The 23,492-nt window shown below is 40.2% G+C and overlaps 3 protein-coding genes across 4 annotated transcripts in view; 2 read left to right on the top strand and 1 right to left on the bottom strand.

The window, feature by feature from the left end:
- Positions 1-468: 468 nt before the first annotated feature.
- tstd1 (thiosulfate sulfurtransferase like domain containing 1) lies at positions 469-2,649 on the bottom strand. 2 transcript variants are annotated; one of them, XM_061236383.1, is made up of 4 exons: positions 2,489-2,649; positions 1,592-1,714; positions 1,126-1,288; positions 469-693 (listed from the first exon to the last, which is right to left on the bottom strand). In XM_061236383.1, the coding sequence occupies exons 1-4, from the start codon at positions 2,499-2,501 to the stop codon at positions 639-641; spliced, it is 354 nt and encodes a 117-aa protein (XP_061092367.1). In that variant the 5' UTR covers positions 2,502-2,649; the 3' UTR covers positions 469-638. The 2 variants fall into 2 exon arrangements, with proteins under 2 accessions (XP_061092367.1, XP_061092366.1); XM_061236382.1 differs by lacking the exon at positions 2,489-2,649 and adding an exon at positions 1,977-2,136.
- Positions 2,650-7,375: 4,726 nt separating this feature from the next.
- LOC133124639 (acylphosphatase-2-like) lies at positions 7,376-12,230 on the top strand. The gene is made up of 5 exons (XM_061236018.1): positions 7,376-7,649; positions 7,949-8,130; positions 8,364-8,380; positions 9,096-9,205; positions 11,807-12,230. Exons 2-5 carry the CDS (start codon positions 8,082-8,084, stop codon positions 11,919-11,921), a joined length of 291 nt encoding a protein of 96 aa, XP_061092002.1. The 5' UTR covers positions 7,376-7,649; positions 7,949-8,081; the 3' UTR covers positions 11,922-12,230.
- A 3,202-nt stretch (positions 12,231-15,432) lies between these two features.
- The window catches only part of LOC133123358 (spectrin beta chain, non-erythrocytic 1-like), an 82,615-nt gene continuing 74,555 nt past the window's right edge, over positions 15,433-23,492 (top strand). The window contains exon 1 of the mRNA XM_061233762.1: positions 15,433-15,535. The gene's annotated coding sequence lies outside the window, so the exon portion shown is untranslated. The remainder of the gene's footprint in view (positions 15,536-23,492) is intronic.

The following is a 23,492-nucleotide window of genomic DNA, read 5'->3' as shown; positions in this document are numbered from 1 at the left end:
CAGAAATTATAGTGATATTTGGTGGTGGGGGTACAACTAGCTTGCCAGGAGCAATTGGGAGTTAGGAGTCTTGCTCAGGGACACTTCGACACACCTAGGGCAGGATCGAACCGGCAACCCTCCGACTGCCAGATGACTGCTTTTACTGTTATTGGAGAAAAACCGCCTGAGCCAATGATGTTTGAAACTGACCCTTGATGAGATATGATCCCTTCAAAGCTCACCTGGACTTCAGTGTGGATTGAATAAATGGCCAATAGCAGCATAGGGTACAGAGGACAGCTCAGCATAATGGGCCTGTCTGTCCCTCATCGATGGAGAGGATTACAGAAATGAGACCAATTTTCTAATACACCAGAGCATTCCAAAATATGAGAAAAAATGCTAATATTTTTTTTAAATTTAAAAACAACAACACACACACACACAGAAAAATGGCAGAAAGAAGGCCTCACACTCACAACAGACTAATAGACTTATCAACGCTTTTATTTGAAGTTTTCAGGGCTGCCATATATTGACAAATAAAAAAATATAGCAAAAAAAAACACAGCTTACTCCTTATTACAAATATTCATATGCTCAGGGCTTTTTGTTTTTCATCATAGTGCAAGCAGTAATGTTGATTTTAGGTCCATTTACTTTCCCTCTTTCTCAGACCACTCTTTGTACCCACCAGCGTAGTTGCGTGCACTGAAAGAAAAGTGAACAGGAAAGGATCGTCATTAATTAGAGGCTCTTAATACTACACAAATGGAACATAAAGTTCTTTAGGAATCATGCAAACATGATGCCAATAAACCTGAGGATAAACGGGGTCACGTGAGGGTTTAACTCATCCTTGGATCCGATCTACATAATCAAAGGGTTTGCCAATCTCTGAAGAAATTATATAAACTGAAACCGCTACAATAAGATCAGGTTTACCATATGCAAAAGTATGCGATGCATCTCTGATCCCTTATAAGCAAACAACTTAAAACACATTGTTGTGCCCACAAAATGGCTGTGACTGTCACCGGCCTGTGTATTATGTGAATTAGCAAGGGAAAACAAAATGTACGTAACCTACTGTAATATTTTATTAATCATGACTGTCGCAGAAATATAAAATATAAAACATACTTCTGGAATCCCAGGCCTCGCGCCTTTGTTGTGGCATCGCCTCCACGGCGGCCCATCTGACAGTGGAAGATCAAATCTGGGGCATCAAGGGCCGGTTTCCGGACCCCATACTTGGCCTGGAAAGCGGCTGGATCCAGGTTCAATTCAGCCTCAACGGTGTGCACTGTGGGACAGACCAAACAAGTTTCATATTACATCACGTTACAGTTATTTAGCCGACGCCTTTATCCAACGCGACGTACAGCTGATTAGACAAACCAGAGCACAATCCCAGGGTTAAGGGCCTTGCTCAAGGGCCCAACAGCTGTGCAGAGCTTATCGTGGCTACACTGGGGCTTGAACCACCAACCTTCTGGGTCCCAGTCATGTACCTTAGCCATTAGGTTTCAGGCAACCGGATCACATATTACAGCAGTGGAAAGCCATGCCATATATGTTTCCAGACTTCTTTCTCAGTGAATCTTACCAGGAATGTGAATGGTTCCCGGAATGGCCCCTTTCTCCACCTCCTCTTTGTTGCGCACATCAATTACCAGACTGGAGCTCTTCTGAAGGAGAGCCTTCAGCTCATCGTAGGTGATTACATTATCTGGGGAGCAGATACGTGATGTCCACATTTGTTTACATCTTTAATAAATGTAAACCAAGAACTGAGCATATGATACGATTAAAAATGTCTTGCCCACAATCATTTGTAAATGATATACTGTGCGATTTTTGCATGCCACGAAAACAAAAATGAAGTTACGCAGAATAGGCTACAACGCCAATGAATACACGCAGGCATATGCAATTGCTCGAAACAGGATCTTCTGAAATAATGAGTTTGAATAACGTGTCCGGCAGCCTACCTTGGCGGTTATAAAGCATATAACCGCCTGTTATGCGATTGGCGAGATTCAGATAGATCGATTGATTATGTCTAACAATGCAACGATACATTTCAGTAGGCTATCGTATTCAGACAGTTCTTCTCTGTAGTTGTCGGTAAGACTTCTTCAAATATCAAGTTAAGCAACGTACGGAAACAGGGTTCGTGCGTAGAGCAATTACGACATTAGCGTATCCGGTACTGTGATATAACAAGAAACTGTGCCAAATGTTTTAGCGTTGAAAAGTGCAACATCTAATAATAATAATAATAATATAACTATTTTTTTCTTGTAAAAAAAAAAAAAAACCCCAAACGGTTTTGGCATATGAACGACCGACTTTATTTGTCGCGTTAAATAAATTAGCAATAGGCTACGATAACTTAACCAATACAATGAAAATAGTGTTAGCTAACTTAGTTTGTTACTGTGCCACAGTTCTTCTGATCATGAATAAAACCTTCATGAAAGTATCCTCGCATGTCTCTTACCTGTGCTTGCCATTGTGGAAGTGTGCGTATGACAAGTCTAAAGGAAGAAATAGCCAATAAACGTCTTCTGTTTCACACAGGTGCCGCCGGGAGATGAAGTCCACAGCTTTACGGACTGTGGACTTTCCCTTTCTTAGTACGCTACAGTAGCAAATAAAAAGCGTCAACTTACACTTGCTGAGCTCACCAGTCAGTTTTTTAATGTTGCTTGCTGGGTGTGGCTGTCGTTTTTTGTTTGCAACAAGGAATGAGGAAGCTACACAGAGACAAGGTTGTTTTTCTTCTCTATTAAGTAGGCTAGCCTATAGGCAGCCAGGCAAATAGAGAAGAAAAAACAACCTTGTCTCTGGTGTAGCATGTAAATGGTTCAAGTAAGGACACAATGTAGTAAGTCTGTCATGGGAAAATCGATAGCCTAAATGTTCATTTGAATTAAATAAAAGTAATTCCCTTTGTCTACGTAAATGAGCACATTCAAGAGGAGGCTGCTAATTCGTTTTCCATCGTTTTTCTTGAGTGTGAAATAAAGCAGAGTCGCTATCACACTTGAAATGGTTGTAGTGCTTACACTGTCAATGTTTGGAAATATGTTGTTGTCTGCGATTATGTTGTTCCATATTTCTCTTAGCCTGATGCTGTTGTTGACAATGACCATCCCAACTATTGTATCCCTCCTGTTGAGGCGTAAACATTATTCCCCTTCTCCCTGTGTGACTGTGTGAGGTAACCGCTGGGTCCTGTAGTGAGTCAAAGACAAATGTGCACTGATACATCTGCTTTTTCTGGAGACTTCTCAAATCACAGTACTGCTGTAATATACACATCAATTTAACTCCTTCAGTCAGAATGCTTTAAATACTATATAGTACCTGTTGATTTGCCTGAAAATCCTCACTATTGAAGTCACTGTGTTTGGTTGAACCCTCAACCTGCATCCCTAAGGGACAGACCACGATTTACCACATGATCAATGACTGTGGCTCTGATTTCATCAGACACAACTGTTCTTGCTCTTCCGCGATGTCTTCTTCCTTTGCCTCTGGCTGCATCCATTTTCCCCACCAAGGCTAAACCATGCAAATGCCAATCCAAAGGTGGTCCCTTCTGTATATGTGGTAACGGAGCACAAACAACAAACACCTGGGTAGGTTGTTCACTGAAATGACAGCTAGGTGTTTCAACAGTACATATACAGCAGTAATAGTGGAAAAATCTCTTCAGTGACAACTACATCTATATTTACCCTATATAAATGCACATTTCAATGCAAGTATGATTTTGTATAGATGGTAACAAGGCTGCAAACAAAAAAATAGAATAAACTGAATAAACTTTCTGCACAAATCAGAATGATCTGTCTTACGTATTTCAAGCATATAGTTTCATTTTTCTGCCAAAATGCAGCATATTTCCTTTCACAATGATCAGAATTTTATTGGGGTTTTGAACTGAAAGTTAACTGTTTTGAACATAGCATCTACATATCTGCAAAATTTGCTGTATTTGTACAAACTTTTGCTGGTAGTGAACAATGGCTGAGATTCATGAACTTTGGAAGAAGTGGTGATTGAATGCCTTTAGTACGAAAGCAATGCAGAAATATCCACAGTTTAGTTCACATAGACTAATGATATGGTGAATTTGTGAAGAGTTTTGAAAAAGTGATCATAAGGCGACCAGAGCTGGCAGACCGGAGTGGTCTAGCTGGGGAATAGGGAGTGATTAAGGAAGATATCCTATCCAACATGGAATTTTATGAAAGCAACTGCCGGGAATTCAGGTAGCTACCAAGCTACACGTGGCTATCAATTACTCAGTTAGGCTATGCCTAAATAATCGCATGGAAGTTTAAAAATTAAAGCATATGCCCATAGGCCTACTCCTAACCTTTTGTTAAACTGCTAAAATGTGTCTACAGTCTAATAAAACGCCTATGTCTATTGTGGCATATATGTATACATTACCCTGGACTGGCTATAATTATTATAGGTAACGGAATATTGTATGATCATTAGCTACCTAGAACTTGAAACTAAATTGGTAAGTTAGAATACACGAACTCATTAGCCATTAGAACGTAATGGAATATTTCATTTTTACTCAGTGCGTATTTTGCCTCTGTTGCCTCATCAAAATTTCAGACCAATTTCGAAATAGTTAATAAATAGCCTAGAGATGTGCTTGGCCAAGCACGATGCTAATAGTTCACCAGAAGCAATAAGATTTTGTTTAACGATTTACGTCAAGGACGAAATATGAGGGCTTACTATTATTAGTGGATAGGCTATAACTGGGAGCATTTCTGGCTTTCATGTCAATTTTGGATGGATGCAAGAGATGGGTTTTGCTAATTAGCTTGGCATTTTTAAAATACATTTCTGACAGAATTTCTTTTTTGTTGCAACCTAAATTTAGCTTAAAGTATCTGCTTGTGTTTGTTTCTTGCTAATTGTATTTTGGTGTACAACTCTGCGCCTATACATTTTCTTATTTTATCTGCTGTGCAATATACGTACTGTAAGGCCATTTGTTTTATAGTGACATTTTAGTTCTCTGGTCTCTGGATAATAATGCCTGCCAACGAAATACACAATAATAATTTGTCTTTTAATGTGAATGTATGTTACTACACGTTGACTATCACAACCTGACTATAATAAAGTAATGAGGTCATTGTATATTGCCAATATAGGCAAGGCTAAATGGTGTTGTTAGGCATGTGTGTGTGGTTGGGGTGTTTGGGGTCCTGTAAATTTGTGAAGATTAATTTAGTTTCACACCAGAAAAAAGTTTGGGAACACGTGTATTGGTGACAAGCTTTTGTCCTAGCTGTCTTTGTATGTTAAGTGGTGCAGCTCTAGGACTGCTTAATGTTTGCCTATTTTGGTGCTCTGGGTAGTGCTTTTAAACAGTTCAAAAATATATTTCATTGAATTTAGTTTGTGCTTTCACAGAACTTTTACATGCAGTTTGTAATGGATGCTTGTCCCAACTGACAAAATGGGAGCTTTAAAGCCAGATTCACACGTGCACAATGCTTGTTTCTACAGCATCCCCCTGTGGGTGGCACCACTGCTCCATGCTGCATCAAGGTTGAAAACTGATCGAGCAAGGCGTAAGAGGACATACAGACTCATCCAGTACAGACTGGTAGGTAGGGCAAGGACAGCTCTATCGTAGGCGATGCTCTAACATCACCAAATCTTTCTCTGACTTTACATATTGGGTGGAGGAGACAACACAATCTGACCTTTGCTCCAAACATTTCCAGATGTAATCCTACATGATAAGGTCAAGAAGGTCAATTTCTAATTTAGGTTTTAGTTGCTTTGTTTTTATATTCCAGTTCGTGTTCATTTTGAGTGTGCTTTGTACACTTTTTGGTAAGTTGTTCAGAAACTGAACTGTTTCTCTCTCTCCCACTCAGCTGCAGCATAGGTTGGGCTGTAGTTCTGATGAGGAGCTCAGCCCAACCTATATCTACCCTCTAGCGCTAAAGCAGCTGGTGCGCGCTGTGTTCCCAGAGGGTGTGTGTGACTACCCTGATCCCGGTCACGACAAGGTATCAGCTCAACATTACCACTCACATTGAGTCATTACATGGTTTACACAGATGCATTTTTGCAGCTTCTAGTTTTGCCTGATTAGAATGATCTGGCTTAGTCCGTTTTCTTTTTTTCTTTTTTTTTGTTTGTTGAGGCAAACTGACTCATATGAAAAGAAAGCCTACAAAATAAATGCCACTAAACTGCTGGTCTTAGATTCACAGAACTCACCATGTGAAAACTGTAATTCACATTTTTTTAAAGTCAGTGATGTGAAAATGGCAAATCACTCAATGTGACCTATTTTCCTTTCACATGTCAAGACATTTTCATTCAGATGTGAAAAAAGCAATCACATGTGAAAATGTCCAGTTCACATGTGGCATTTTCGTTTCACATGTGAAAATATACATTTGCATATGAAAATGGTGAAATGCAAAACTGTGATTGTCACATAAAACGGCACATTTTGCATGTGATTTTTTTCATAAGGGTTACTAACCAAAAGATATATAGACATTGTATTTGTGGGTAGAGATTGCAAGACTGAGTGCAGAGCTCTTGGCAGCTATTTGCAGATATCATTGTGTCTGTGTTAATGAGTACCTTTTACTATGTGTTCATTTTATTCCTAGGTGGTGATAGTCACCTTGGAAGACCTCAATGCAGTCAACTTGCATGACCAATTGGAGCCGTAACAAAGCTGGCACATACATACTGTAAATATTACTAACTTATTATCATTAGCTATTATTAGCTTTCAATTGTTGCACATTATTGGTCATGTTGTAAAGCTGTTAGATTGTCTAAAAGCCGTACACCTGGAAATCAGCAATAGTCTAATGTAGCCTTCCTTTCTTTATGTGTTTGGAAGCTTCTGATGCTACGAATAAGCAGATGTACTTTGCAGTATATGGTTTTGTCAAAATTCAGAAAGAAACCTATGGTTGAGTAAAAATGTTTAATTGTACGAATGTTATCTTTTACTGACATATTAAATTCGGTTTGATGCAGCCTCAAAGTGATTGTTTGTTCCTTTAAACTACATATCTGCAATTGGAGAGCTGGATTTCCTTGTATCGCTACTACAGACTGTCTCAAAAATCTCTTCTGCCTAAGCTGAAGGTGAAACTATGAAGTTCCGATAGGGAGTTGAACAACTTCCTGTTTGTTACGTTCCGCACCCGGCAGACGCCAGCGGTGTTGCGAGGTCAGATACATTTTTGAAGCCCTGTGGTAAAAAAACCTAATAGCTCAAAACCCGCCCACAAAGGGACAAGCCCCCAAACGAAACTGGCGGGGGCGGGAGGGGGGACGTTCTGTGGAGAGGGGGGTTGAGTTTCGGAATGAAAACTTTTCCAGCCTTATCTGTAAATAGTTACTTGATTTCCCCCCTATTAAAAAATAGGCTACATATAATCACTTATCCGGAAAGACGTAGTGTTCACCCGCGAGTTTATCCTCACAGTAGCAATAGCCTAACCCTCGGACGTGGTAGTAACACTACGTTGGAGGTTGGGGTAGGGATTTTTGGTGACATTGCAACAAGCATTGGTCACAGGATTAGCAAACGCATTGTCTTTTGACAAACCCATTCTATGGACTTGCTTTTAACTGTATGTAAACGTCAGCTATTAGTTGTTATGTGATTTTCAGTGCATTGTATTATTTCGCTATATTCATTTTAGCCATATTCTTACTTGTAATAGTTGTTACACTGTTTACTGTTGCGCGTCCTGCATTTATAGATGCTGTAAATATAAACCTTTTAGTCATTCAACTAGGAATGAAATGCATCTACCGTTGTGATTGGCTACTGTTTACCGAGCCACGCCCATAGTAGACTATCCAGCTTGTGCTTTCCGCCATTTTGGCTCGACGGTTTCCTTACTTCAAACGAAATATTGTATTGCAGCTCCACAGGCCGCTTCTTAACAACGCTGAATTGTTACGTTGAAGAAGAGCACCGTAGCAGCCTCCTCCGGTCATAGAGTGAATCACACTGCAATTATTTTATAATTTTGCAGCAATTATTTTTCTTTTCTGCAATGTCACGACTGGCTTCTGTAGACTACGAGGTGTTCGGACACGTGCAAGGTAAAACACGCCACCATATATTGTATGATTTAGCTATTTTCTGTTTCTGCTACTGTCGTGGCTAATATCAATATCTTCTCATTCAATATCAAGAGAGGGGAGTGCATTTTTATGGGTATGCTTTTCTGTAACCAACTAATTCGGAAATGGAAAGGTTATAATGTAATATTTCTACAAAATAATTAACATTACTTTCCTGCAGTTGTTCACAATGTACTTGTTTATTCTTCCAGGTGTATTCTTCCGCAAGGTGCGTTTCTGGCTCCTATACTTAAGCCTGCAATGATGTTGTTGAAAGGTCCTGTCAAAGTCTGTGTAAAGGAGAGAGTTTGGGTGGTGGCATAAACACTAGAACATTACAATTAGCTAATATAATAATTAATAATGAAATTGTGTGTGTGGCGGCACGGATGGTGCAGTGGGTAGCACTGCTGCCTCACAGCAAGGAGGTTTGAATCTCCGTCGGCTGGGGCCTCTCTGTGCGGAGTTTGCATGTTCTCCCTGTGTCTGCGTGGGTTTCCTCCGGGTACTCCGGTTTCCTCCCACAGTCCAAAGACATGCAGGTTAGGCTGATTGGAGAGTCTAAATTGCCCATAGGTATGAGTGTGAGTGAATGGTGTGTGTGCCCTGCGATGGACTGCCGACCTGTCCAGGGTGTATTCCTGCCTTTCGCCCAATGTAAGCTGGGATAGGCTCCAGCCCCCCGCGACCCTGTTCAGGATAAGCGGGTTAGGATAATGAATGAATATATTGTGTGTGTGCGTGTGTGCGTGTGTGTGTGTGTGTGTGTGTGTGTGTTGTGTGTGTGTGGAGGGGCGAGGGGGGGGGGATATACATTGTAATTTGCCAATTTAATAATAAGATTGTAAGTGTGTGTGGGGGGGCGGCATAAACATTATAATTTGCCCATTTAACTTTTCAGACACTAGTCTCGTGTTCTTGCTCTCCATCCCTACCCCTCACAGTACACGCAGAAAGAGGGGAGCCGGCTGCAGTTAGTGGGCTGGGTGCGGAACACAAACTGGGACACAGTGGAGGGCCAAATCCAGGGCCCGAAAGAGGCTGTTGAAAATATGTGAGTATCTCACCAGCTGCTCCGACTTACTGTGATTGCATCTGTCTGGAAAAAAAAGAGAAAAAAAAGAGAACTTTTGTTGCTGTTGTTCTCATTGCAAACATGACTAAGACAAACTTACAATACAAGAAATGTGGCCATAAAAGCTATTTTTTATATGCAAATTTGGCAATGAATGAATGCAAATATAGGAAGTGAGACAAGCCTACTTATGACTTAATGTACCCTTTCATAGATTGTGTACGTACTCTGCATATGCTGAATTGTTGCACAAAGTAGGCTGCAGTGACATAATTACGATCTGAACACTGCAGGAAACTGTGTTAATGTATTTCTCCAGCAGAGAGAGCTATATCTCCAGAAATTCCATCATGCAATTTCACTTATTTTGTGGAAGTAAAACATACTGAATTTGGAGAAGCCTTCAGAGAAACATTTAAGTTGAATAATAATGCCATTTTCTACTGATTATATCGATATTAGGTAATATCCATTGTCATAGATGATGCAATGGACCAGGGAAATTGTTCATTACCTAATGTATGGTTGGTTACCTTCAGTTTAAGGAAAGAAATTCCCTATTGCTATTATATGTCTATTGACTTTCAGTGGGGCCATACAAATACCCTGCTCTGTGGTACAGTATATTGCTGCTTTACATAATAAAATCACAGAACATTCTTACTGCAGCTATATTATTTGGCTAACCGAGATAAGCTAAATTTCGTAAAACTAGACTAGACTAAAGCTAGTACAACACACACACAGACACACACAGTTTTATTTAATTGCAGGAACAAACAGAAGCCCAGAAGCTAGAGAGTGCAGTGTGCGGGTCTATATCATTAGATGATATTGATGTCCTGTCTGAGGTAGTTCTCCTCTTGTATTGTGCCTCTACTCTGGTGGCCACTGAGCCCTATGCATCTCATCAGTGTGCACCAGCGCTATGTTAAAGGGCCTCCAGCTCCAAGAGGCTCTGTAAGGATGGTGAGATAAGAGCCTCAGGCATTCTGGGTAAAATGTGCCTGGCCCAGACAATTACACACAGGACACCTCTGCAGTCAGACCTTCCAGTAACTCTTAATCTAATGATCAATTTCCCCCAGTTCCTGGAATCCAAATATGTTGATCAGGTTCCCATTAAAACTGCAGGCATGCCATTGCAGAATAAAATAATGAAGCCTAGTACAACTAGGTTAAGCAAGAAATATACACATGTGGTATTTTTGACAGTTCTCTATAAAACATGACCCTTCTGTTTTGAACTATAGGGAATTTCCCCACAGGTCCAGCGACTTGGGATTTAATTAGTATGGCTACTCCTTGTCTGTGGTGCCCACAAGTAGCAGAGATGTGGGGCAGGGATGTGGCATGCAGGCTATTAATGTTCTCGCTTTCTTTGACCTGGATTTACTGCATATTTTGTATTATAGAGTGATTAAATCGTACAGATATACCCAACCTCTCTGTCTTTTCCCATTCATATTACCATGAAATCATCGCAATGGAAAACATTAAAGTTGTGGAGAAGTAATTTACAGACATACATACATACAGTGAATGCATCTCTAAGACAAAAGGGTACATGTATTGTGTTTGCATACAGTACATAAATTTGTGTTAATATTTTATAGACATGGAAAATAAGTGTCTGAGGCCAGTCTTTTACTTGTTCTGTTCCGGAACTGCTGCTTTCCTGCCTTTGGTCTGATTTATTGTTGTGTCCCAAGTTTACAATGTGGCCAAGTGGTGTCACAAAACCAAAGATTTATATGGTGTCACGTCGAAACTAGAATTATGTTTTCTATTTGACCTCTTATTGTTTCTGTCCAAACTAAAAGAACGAGACTACGGAATGTGTCACAGTGTCATGCTTTTCAGGGTGTTCTAGGAATCAGTTATCTGTCAACTGTTGTTTTTACAATTGTGGCAGTAGGACAGAGAAATGAAAAGGATGACAAACACAAGTGTAGTGAATTCTGAACACTTACCACTTTGGCCTGTGATTGGCTATCTGATATTTCAATCTCCTGGTATTGCCATTTATTCCCTTTGAATTTTCAAAACTGTTCCCACCAAAAAAAAAATTTCAAGTTAAAAACTGGAGCAATCCAGGTGACTTTGAGATCGTGAAATAGAGGGAGAGAGGGGAAGAGAGAAGCAGGCCAGAAATAGGCCATCCTAGAGAGAAAGTTCTAGGGGGAAAACTCTGGATAAATATAAATACCTTTTAGTAGGTCGCTGGCAGTAACCCATACTATATTGGTTGCAACCCTTGATCTAGCATAGGCGGTCTGGTCCTGCTGGATTAGTGGAGGCATCTGTAGGTGTATCAGGAGTGGGAAGTTGTGGCAGATTTTATCCCATCAGCTGTCAGTCATTCATCATTGATCCGTTTCTGATCATTGAACCATTTTCATTAGCCATAAGAAGAGGCACAAGGAAGAACTCCTGAACGGATGGATTCTTTTATAGGCATTTAACAATGATTTACCCACTCTTAAATAATATACAATATGCAGCCTGTTGAAATGAACAGTACAGTTTATAATCTCTGTCTCTTTCTTTCTCTCTGTTTGTTTATGTATCTGTCTCTAGGAAGAATTGGTTAAGAACCACAGGCAGCCCCATGTCCCGCATTGACAAGGTCAACTTTACCAACGAGAAAGAGATTCCTGCCCTAGAGTTCGACTCTTTCACCACTAGATACTGAGGAGTTAACTCCTGCCCTGTATCTTATACCATCAGCGGGTATAAACTGGCTGGCTTCACTTCATCTGCAGTCCCATCTGAGCTTCCCCGCAAGACGCCATTTTGTGCACTGAGAAATTTTTATAAATGGCTCGTTTCAAGAATGAAATATTTGTGTTGTGGGGGACAATCCATCACTAACTCCAACCACAATGGTACAATCCAGATGTAAAGTACATTCTAACAGACATGTCTATTTATTAAAGAAGAAACATACCACCAAATTAATCTTTCTGTAACATTAATGCATTAAAACATATTTGTGTGTCTACTGATGGAACTGTATTTAAAAGAACAAAAAAACATCACCACTATTACTTACATTGTCATCTATCAAAAAGGTCTTTGTAAATATGAGTTCGGTCAATTGTAGATGTTGTAATTGGATAAAACTATAGGGAATTTTGCACAGTGCTGGATTCTCTTTCTGCACTCCCATCTTTCTGGCAAGCACTGTTCTGATGCAATTATGCAACAAACACGGAATACCATCTCCTATTTTCCATGAATAGAGCTCCTGCTCTTGATATCTATTTATACCTTGCCTGCTTTTAGCAGCAAGGTAGTAACTGTAGATGCTCACACAAACTCCTTTATAACCCTGCCTGGTTACAAGTATAAGATTCAGGATTAGGACAGCAGCTCAAGGTTTGGTCCACTCTGAAGGTCCAGCAAGTTATTTTTAAGCCGTTGAAGTTGATAGCTCTGTTGATGCACTGTTTTCTAAGATTGTCTTCCTAGTCGTGCAATGGGTAGAGGGAGACCGGAAGAGGAAGAGAGAGAGAAGGCAGGCGTAGGGTATGATGAAGAGGCTCTTAGTAACAACAGTCAGGTGTACCTACAGTATATACTATAGAGCATAAGTGTTGCAGATACTTTGCAGTTGTAAGCAGGGCTGCCATTGGGGTGGAGTGGGGGGTTGGAGGAGAGGTAAGTTAGGATGATTGTAAAAGGCCTGACTGACAGACCCTTAAAAAAATATGAGAACATAGTACTTTCTGGTGTGATATTGCCCAAAGTGAGATCGTCTTCATGTGGCTCAAAATACCCGGTGGCACCCCGGTTGTAAGGTTTCTTTCTCCGTGTCAGTGTTTCTGCTCCTGAAGCTACAGCTTCATGCAGTGAAGTCCACCAGGGGGCCAGGGGGTTATAGGTAGCACTAAGGCTTCCCTCTAAACCTGTCACACACACAACAATATGCACACCTGAAATACAATACAACAATAATTACAAGTTGTAGAATATTTTATGGAAAAATAAGTCTTTTATCAATAAATATTTTTGCTGGAGTTTTCAGTGTGGCATATGCAAACCTGCATTTTCAACTTACTGGGAAAACCATTGACAAAAATAAGCAAGTATAACTGCGAAGATATTCAGCGGCACCCAATCCATTCCTAACCTCTCAGCGCGGGGCTCTGTCCTATGTGGGCTGTGTGTGAACTGTAGGGGGTTTAGCGCAAACTGCTGCAATCTGCAGAAAGTAGGCTTGTGTAAGCACTGCGAGAGACCTGCCGGGGCTGCCGGGAGCACCCCGATGTCCTGCACTCAGCTCTTTCCCTTTGTCACACTGGTGTGGATGGGTACCCTTTTAAAAAGAGGGGCTGGGTAAGGGCAGCTGTGAGGACAGACACGGGCGGGGGTCAGATGACATTGGTCTGATGCACTCTATTGTTTTGGGAAAGCCATGGAATGTGTGTGTGTGTACCAGAGGGGGGATATTTCTCTTGCGGTGTAGTTCAGAGTCAGACTACTGCTACAGGTGCCTGGGGCCTTGTTCAAAAGGTGTCAGTATAATGTGCTGGACAATGCCACGTCTAAGGCAAATTGTAAGTGAGATAACATTAACAGTGTTGATAGGTTTGAAAAACAAATGCTCTTTGCTTCCTCATAATGAGCTGAGCTCTGGATATTGCATTGGCCAATCCTGAATATTCAACATATGTCCCCTCACTAATTTAATTTGCAGTTTAGCCAATATCGTATAGGAATGTCCTTTTTTGAGCAAGTTAAAGTGTCTAGCATTGAGAACCAGGTTTACAAGCAACATACCCTGGTACACTTAAATAACCTTTCAAATGACTAATAAAGAAACCAGATCCAGATGGTGTACAACCACATGAATCCAAGAAAGATCTGCCTCTGAATTTCAGAGGGGATAAAGTTCTTTCTAGCATCTGCTTCATAATTTTAGTACCAAATGTGTGTGTGTGTGTGTATATATATATATATATAAAGCTCAAAATATGGTCACCAGAATAACAGAACTTCTGTTATTTAATTTTTTTTAGAGGATGAAGGCTTATTTCGTGCAACAGTGCCAGTGCTTTTTTAAAGATGCTGAAGAACAAGGGTCCCTCACTTAATTAAATTACAGTCGGAAAACTCGAGTTGTTCGATATGAGTCTTATTCCTGAACGTTTTAAAACAGCATATTGTACAACAATGTCCTGCGTTCTCTTCCTTGGTAATGGAGCGATCATACCTCATTAGGTTATTGGCAGTAGTTTCTGTGAACACTGGTGAGCTCAGTATGTGATTAATATTTATGACCACATTTTTAGAAAGTCAACGAACCTCTTCCTGAAATTCTCACACATTGTGTCTTCTGTATTTTGACTCAACAAAGGAGCTGAGGACGAATCGAGGACATATTAATACATCGTACAGAATTGCTCAAGTTTCTGAATTGTGAATAAAACATGCATTTCTTTGCTGATTATTGAAAATGAACGTGACATACTGCACTGTGACAAGATATCACGCTTTAGGCTAGACCTATTCTTCACCTCAATCCAGGTACCATCATGATATCCATCCGCCCAACCATCCCACTCAGGGCGCTTTAAACCCAAGAACTAAATGTTTTCACGAGTAATGCTAGCTAATACTTTCAAGGGATGCTTTCAGAAAGGATACCCCATTTAAAATAGCATTTTCAAGAAGCTGAAGCAGAAAGCAACACGTCAAGAGAAAGACCCGAGCTAATGACACCCGCAGTAGGCTCTACCAGTAGCTGGTTTACTAGAGCAGCGTATGTTGACGCGCATTTCAGACTGTGATTGCTTTTTTTTTGTCATTCATTCTTCGCCCAGTTGAACTGGAGAGAGGGACGAACCGCGGAAGACAGCACCTGGACCAAGGATGCAATAAACCGCTAGTTACCGCTACTGACCTTATTCATTACGTGTTGTCGCACATAGCAAGTCATTTTATTTTTAAAGGAATTCAACTAACTACCTTCATTTAACTAGATAACGAAGGTTAGCTAGTTATCTAGCTAGCCACACCGTTTCGTAACATGCAGTGCTGCACTAGTCGCGTCAAAAAGAGAGACACGAGGATACGGATTTAACATAAAGGCATCTTTGGGTCAGTTTTTATTTACGTGTCGATGCATTTTTTTTGTACAGAAGAATTACACAAAAATATTGCGCGAGACGAAAAATATTTTGGGTCTCTACCAGCTGCGCTAGCTTGTGAGCTAGCAGGCTAACTACAGAAGACCAGATACTCCTGCAAGAACGAAGGGTCGGTTGCGCTCTAGGCAGCTAGCACTAACTAGCTAAGCAAAAGGTAAGGGTTTCAATTTCACCAAAATATTTGCCAATTATATCCACTGTTTCTTTATTTTAATTTAAACCGATTCATAATGTGTGGCTTTTTGATCGTGAACATCAAATTTCAGAAAACATTAATTGAAAAATCACAGCTAGCTGTTCAATTCACTAGCAGACTACTAGTTAGCCAGCTAGATATCAACATCACCGTGACCATGCGGAGAGGTGCTGCGTGCTTTGTCTCGATGCTCGCAGTTTAGCAAGCTAACATTAGCTACAACGCAGAAGTCCTGGCTATCTTGCTACCTGTAGCGGCAAGATGTAGTTGCCTAACATACCCTTCACTGATTTATTTAATACTATTCATGTGGTTAAAATGACAAGATTAGACCAAATCACCGGACTTTTTTTGGGTTAGTGCTGCTCTTTCTGTATGACATTTCTTCAGTTAAACGTACGATTAAGATTATTAAATATATTAAAACTGGTTAGTAGCTAGTTAGCTAACTAGTTAGATCAAGTTTGCGAACACGAAACTGAGTCATCTGTCTAGCTTTCCAGCGTCAAGCCTGTCATTAGACATGAAATTCACCAGGAATCAAGAATACACAATAGCTACGTTTAAAAAATAGATAATATACAAAATATAAAAACACCTATGACATCCAAAGTTAAACAATAAATTGTTTTAACACATTAAGACGAACCAAGCTCAGTATATTGGCTACATAATGTTATACATGTAACACCGACACACGCACACAAACACACGCATATAATAACGTTACAGAATACACAAAATACAGAAGACACAATGTGAGTCATATACAGTCACTCTACAATACAAATACGTTTATCAACTTTACAAAAACATTTATCAACTTTAAAGCCTTTTTACTCTTTATTAACTTAAGGGAGTAAAATGGGTAAATAGGTAAACAGGCTAGACGTGCAATAATGTTTTGTTTGTTGTAAATTGCCTTTCTCTTCTGAAACTTACATGTGGAACTGCGTGTGATTATAGACAGAAAAAATGAATGGTTGGGTGTTGTGAATGTGCTTTCCATGGCATGGGTACGCAATAGCTAGCCCGCATGACTGCAACGAGGAGCTGTCTATGGTAGTTTGCTATCAACATTTGCTCCGAAGCATGCGGCGTAATTCTGAGATGATTTGCAGCTTTTGTATCTGAAGTATTTACAGCCCAGGTTTTCGTTTGCTGTGTCACTTGCTAAAATCACTGGCGAATACACTTGTGTGTATTATTATTCCGTTAGACTATAGCAAGCGCTGCCTAACCAGAAGATGCGATGATGCACGAAAAGGCGCCTTTAGTGGGTCGAGATGAGTCATTCGTTTCGGCATATTAACATTAATAGATCCGAATCGTCTATAGGGGACACATGTGACAACGTGGGACCATCTGTCTATGCCTTTTTAACGGCGCAGTTGGCATTTCAGATTTTACTTACTTACTTATTGCCACAAAATAAGTTGGTGTTGTACCATTCAGTAGTTAACAAGGCCACATTTTATTTTTAAAATAATCTAAATATTTAATTTGAATGGGCAAGAAAACAGGTGGACTGTCTCCTGAGAGTCGGTGGTGGTTTTTTGGATTTCATTTTTCCTTCCAAAAATCGGGTGGGTTGCATTCATGTGCATACGAATCCTTTGCATAAATGAAAGGTAATTCCTTTTTTTAAGGATGGTAGATTTCAATGCTAGAATGAGCTGTTTTGATACCTTTTTAAAGACTAAATATTAACTGTGTTATTCTCATTCTTTAGTCCAGCATGTTTCTATAAAGCACAATACTCTCTTTCAAGGACATTGAAATTATAATGTTCCATTCATTCATAAAAAATGATGGTAACATCTAGGAGCAAGATGATGTCGAAAGATATTGCCTGTTTTCTCATTAAAATGTGACAACATTTTGCATTACTGTGTGTGTGTGTATATATATATATATATATACCTGAACATATATATATACACACACCATAACCTGCAAATAAAATAGTTATTGGAGATTGTCTTAAAAGAGCAGTTCAAAACCACCAAAAAAACTAGTCCCCTATATATAATATAGTACAAGTGTGGAAGCCGTGTTTTTGTGTTGGTCTGTCGGTTCACCAGTTAACTTTGGGCTGCATTTTCTTAACTAAGCAGTTTGTTTCTGTTGAAACCACAAAAACCCAAGCAATGGGACCAGGAGCATTCAGATTTTATTCTCGGTATAAATTCAAACACAAGATTAAGTAATTATCTTTAAATTATGTTGTTTCAACCTTCTGGCGGTGTCTTTGGGTGTTGTGTTGTATTTTATGGGTAAATGTACTTATGGAACTTATGCTCTCTCCTCTCAACAAGCTACATAGCTGTGTTTCCACCAGCTACAGGACAGGGCCTAGGTAGTTAGCTAAATGTCACATCCAGCAGACGTACTTTAGCTATTCCGTAGTGTCCAGGCAGAATCTGGAGTGCATACACTATCATTACAGATTCTACACAGACGCTGCAAAGCGTGACAGTACAACTGTCTCTTCAGGCAGCCAACTACTTTCAGTTGAAATAAGTCGTTTTTGTTCTTGTCCTTGTATCTTTTTGTTTTTGCCATGGCCTTGGTGCCATGTTAACGGATAGTTAACGTCTGTATAGCTATCGACTTTTGGTTGCTTGCCATCATTTTTACTGATTAGATGCAAAACTGTAAACATACAGCAGGCTTTTATAAACATCTCTTCAATGCACCATATAAAAAAAAAAAAAGGTTTATGTAAATATGATTTATCTGCTGTGAAAACTTGCTAATGATTTAGCCCCAACTTATGCACATAATATATTGCTTAATGCACGTTGTATTCTGGAAATAAAATAATGATCCTTGTCTGAATGTTCTTGTAATCGTTTAAATTGTTACATTGCAGTTATAGAAATACCTAACGTCTTTCTTTCACAATGCTGAATCATGCTGAATCCATTTAGCCAAAGTGTCTGAGCTCCTCAAACTGAATCGCAAAAGCACTTTTATTGAACTGTTGGGTCCAGAAAATTCCACTGAACAGTTCCAGTTCCAAAGAGGAAATTTCCACTCTTGCCTTGTCTGAAAAAAAGTTCAGGATGCTTCTTCAAAGGATTGCATGCTGCCAACTTACTTTCAGGGTAACATATTATACTAGCCAGCATTTATCTGCAGAAATCTGTTTCTGGGCTTTACAATGCTTTGATTGTAGGAGCTTTTGTTCCTGAATATTGTTGGGTACTGACTAGAAAAATAATTCTGGGGGACATCTACTAATTGGCTTGCATTAGTGTGAGCCTAACATTTGCACATCTTAGACCTATGCATCACTGTGTTTATATTAATGAAAAAAAACCCACAGCAGTCTGCAGAATTCTCATCTTATTGAAGGGGAGTTGCGCCACAATGTCAGCACAGTTTTAGCACTTACCGTTGTGATGCTGTAGTAATCGTCTGTCAAGCCCATTTTGTTCACCAAAGGCCTTTGGATACAGCTTATCACTTTACTCGGATCTGTCTCATCCAAAGCAAAATTAGGGGAGTCTAAAGGCTAAAATACAGGCTAAGCTATGTCTCCTGTGTCCGTGAATCAATTAATATAATTTCATACAATGAAGGAATGCAGCTTGTGATTTTTCTTTTTTTAACATTCCAAGTGATCAGTTGCTATTACTCGACCAAAGGAGTGTGAACTTGGTGGTTTAAGACTTGCCTTTGACCACATTATTACTCTGTTGTTGTATTATCTTGAAAATTACCCCTACGAATCAAAGAAAAAACTACACAGTCCAGTGGTGGCCAAGTAAGGCTGCAGTTGTTTCTGGATTTTATCTTGCTTCTGTGAATTATTTATTTAGCCGAGTCAAATGCATCTGACATTTGTGTTTAGAGCTAATTGACCCTGGGTAATTGGCTGGAACAAATACATGCTTATGCATTGGTTCTCCACGAATGAAACTGTCCATCCCTGGCATAGCTAGTACTTCTCCACTTTTACTGTTCGTCATCGGTCGTTAGCCTGGTTTATCTGCTTCACTTCAGTGCACTGAACTGCACTGCTTGGTGTGGTGGCACTATGCTTGTTTGCTGTTGACGTGTTTACCAAAGATGGCTCTCATTGCATGTACTTAATCTCATAGACTGCAGCATATCTCCTGCAGTAGTCTGATCTTAAATTCAGCGCTGTACCCACTGCGACGCATTGCTGCATTAGTGGAAAAGCAAAGCGACAACTCATTTACCTCCATAAATCTTAAAGCTTCTTTGAATAGATGGTGAGTGTCTCCAAGAGGCAGGGGAAGACGCTGGAGATGTTGGGAGACATTGGTGGGTTCATTGAGGTAAACGGGGCGGTGTAAATGGGGCCTCCCACACTGCTGGCGGTTATAGTCCCTTCCATACCAGCTCATCTCAGCTCCTGTCGCCCTCATATACATGTCGTTCTGCCAGGCTGTGACGGCATAACGGCTCTGCTTCACCACCGTTATCGCGCCCGGCTTTCAGAGGCTGCTGTTCTGAGTCATGTTTGCGTTTGAAATGTTTAATTTGTAAATTTGTTGCTCCTGGTTTTGAGCCAGCCACAGTTAATTGACTGTGGTGTTGCATGTGCCCATGAGGGATTATGAGACGGTGATGCGCTCTGTGCTGTTTCGAGTTTAATTTGTTGTAGCCTTCCTTTTTTTTTCCTTTTGCTTTGGCTTCCTGTTGATACGCGATTGGCTGAATCGGAGAGGACTTTCTGCGTTGTCGTTGCCGTTTAGTAACACCTTGGAACAGCAACAACGCAAGGTCGCGATGCGTTGCTTAATTAATCTCAGGTTCTCTTGCGATTTTTAATTACTGTGAGGGGGAGTTGGTGAGCGTAGCCACCTGGGTAATGTAGGCCCAATTCAGATGTGTAAAAGTGTGGTTTAAATTAATTAAGGAATAGTACATTCAAAGTTTTGAATGTAAAATGAGGATAAGTGTTATATAATGAATGATGGCAGTTACACTAAATGTCACCTGAAATGGTAATGATTGTGCTAGAAAGTCATGATATTTATGCATTATATCCATTTAGCGGGCATATTTATTCAGGCACCTTCATAAGGAGAGCATGGTATGAGTGTGTTCAATAGGTTAATAATAGCATTTTCTGCAGGGAGGGATAATTGGCACTCTGAGAGCTGGTGACTGTATGAGAAGTGCTGCTACATTGTACTTTACCACTCCTTAGAAATCTCTGGTCAATGACTGTCCAGCAGCAAGTGTCATTTAGCCTGAATGCATGATGATGCTGAAGTAGTTCCGTTCACAGGATCACTATTGGTACTGCTGGAATGATCTTTCTGTTGCTTTCTGTCATCCATGGCTTTGCCCCACACAATCAACTGTATGGGTGACAGGAAGTATCAAACTTAACCCTGTGACTTCAGTCAGTTCTGTCAGACACTTTTTCTCCCAGCAGTGTCCGGCAGGTAGAGCCATGATGGTGGATCATGGTGACCAGTTGCCGCAGTGGATGTTGTGCGTTTACAGTGTGCCTTCTGCATCTCTGTAAAATTATGTATAATTTCCCCTAATTTAATTTAATTAAAGTGAACTCTGCTAAAGGATTACATCAGCCGTTTTATACTCTATGAATTATTCTTGATCTACGGTAGGACTGGTGCAGTCCTCGAGGAGCAGTAGTCTGCTTGAAACTCTTGTCGAAAGGCTCACACACGGAGACCTGCGAAAGGATTCGGCATCTTATCCAATAAGTTCTTAAGACCGACAACCTCTGTTATTTTCTTGGACTGTGTGGTCTTAACTGTACGTCTTCAAAATGAAGTATTCAGAAAGATTAGTTACTTGTGTGCAGAAAACATCATCCCTTGATCTGCCTCGCAAAATGTTATTCATGTGGTCACTGGCAGCACTCCTTACAGTATCTCATCCGTGTAAAGCTATGCTTACTGAAGTTGTCATGCAAGCCTTTTATTTGTTTGGTGTGCATGTTTTTGAGAAGGCAGTGAACTTTTGTTCCACACAGACGTGCCATACATGGGAAGAGATGCCACAGGTTTTTCATTCTTCCTCGTGAATGTGGATGATTCCCGTTTCTCAACAATGTTAAGCGACTCGTCAGAACATTTCTTGCCGCATTCTCATTCATATTTTTAGATGCACTCAATCACAGCTCAGTTCAGCAGCCTTTTATTTGCATTGAAAGCGTTGTGATTGCCTGATTCCTGTGGTTACATTTGTCAAATGAGTCAAGTAGCCTTTCATATTTGTCTCATTCATGAACCAGTTTTATTCCTTCCTTCTCTGCCTGCTGCTGTATGTCACTTTTTTGATTATGCAGGCTAGGTCTGGCTAGCACTTGTCCATTCATGGTAGGAGTGTCCCTTGAGGAACCTGAGGGTTGTTGTCAGAACACTGTGACTCCATATGGTAAGTCTCACTCCAGTGCAGGTGAAGGTTCAGTTGCAGCCAATTTTGCCCTGCCCTGGAGAGCCGCCAGACACTTTCGGTAACTAGACGGTTGCATTCAGGACCCGTGGTGTGCGCCTGTGTTCTGAGATCCAGTGCTTTGGGAAGGTCTTCACACAACTCCTGCCAGTCCCTGATGTGATATTTTTGAGATCCTGTGAAATTAATTACATTTGGGAAAATATGGAATGGATGGATATTTTGGCGCTTATCTAAGCAAGATTAACTGATTCTCACTCAAGAGCAGATGGAGATTTGGAGGGATCCCATTTTTAGCACAATTGTTTTTTCCTCTTTCTATTGTTATTACAAATTTAGGCTGTATTTTTACTGCACAGGGTCTTTAATGTAAAGCTTCTGAGAGAAGTTCATATCAACAAAAATGTGGCATACTGTATTTACATTTAAGCCAGTTATCCATCTGCACATCCATCCCCCTACATTGTCATCTCTATTCATATAGGCAAAACTAGAAATTCTAAAAATATTTTTGATGGCTCAAATCTCATGGGTATGACTGTAGAATTTTGATTCATTTAAATAAGGGAAGCTCTTCTTCAATTAGTTACGGTAACCTTCCCCAAGGTGCGACCTCCATATTGTTGATAACTGACTGAGGACCTTGTTGAATTTTAATGAAGTCTTGAATCCCAAGCCAGGTCAGGTGTTAGACCCTAGAGTTAGCTTCTGTCTTTAATTATTCACCCGGTTTATAATTTGGTCTGTCTCAGCAAAATCCTAACAGAATTGCAATGCAGGTTAGATGTACTGTACTGGTACAGTACAGTAAAATCATTCTGTCCTCTCCTTGGGGAAGAGTTTGTCACAGCTGTATCTTATCCTCGATCTGCGTGAATGTCAGCACGCCTTGTGGGATTTCTGCTCCTGAAGTCCAGGCGTAAGTAAGAAATTGTGCCGTGTGTGACTGTGGGAGGCAGAAATGGAAAGTTCTCGCGCACTACCCCCTGTGGGATCTCTCGGCAAAATAATACTGCGATTTTTGTCTCCAGTGTTCTCAGGCATGGCGGTGCGGTAACGGTGCAGGGGTTGTTTACCGTACGGTCTTAAACATGCAGACTTCGTTCCTGATACATGATGTAGCATTAGCCTCAGTAGTGCCATTGCCGCTGAGAAAAGTCTTGCACTCCGTTAGAACCGCTCTGCCTTGTGTGATTATGGGTGGGTTTGAATTCCGAATCTAATCTTTATAGGGGTATTATACTGGAAAGTTACATTAATGCCTGCTGCCATTTTGATCACATTAGGGATATCCCATTCTTTCCATTTACACTGATACGGACTGATTTGCAAACTGTTTGGACTGACATTTACAGTGTAAACATTGCAATAGTAATTTCTATTTGTTCAAAGCTGGGTATATTTAGAAGAAATTCAAATGCCGCTTGGTAATGTTTTTTTTGTTTTTTTCTCAAAGAATTCCATCTATAAATGACATTTTCTAACAGGTAATTCTAATCTCATTTGT

Source organism: Conger conger, chromosome 3 (genome assembly GCF_963514075.1).
Source record: "Conger conger chromosome 3, fConCon1.1, whole genome shotgun sequence".
Lineage (NCBI taxonomy): Eukaryota > Metazoa > Chordata > Actinopteri > Anguilliformes > Congridae > Conger > Conger conger.
Note: the sequence above shows the minus strand (reverse complement) of the source record. Positions and strands in the feature narration are given on the sequence as shown.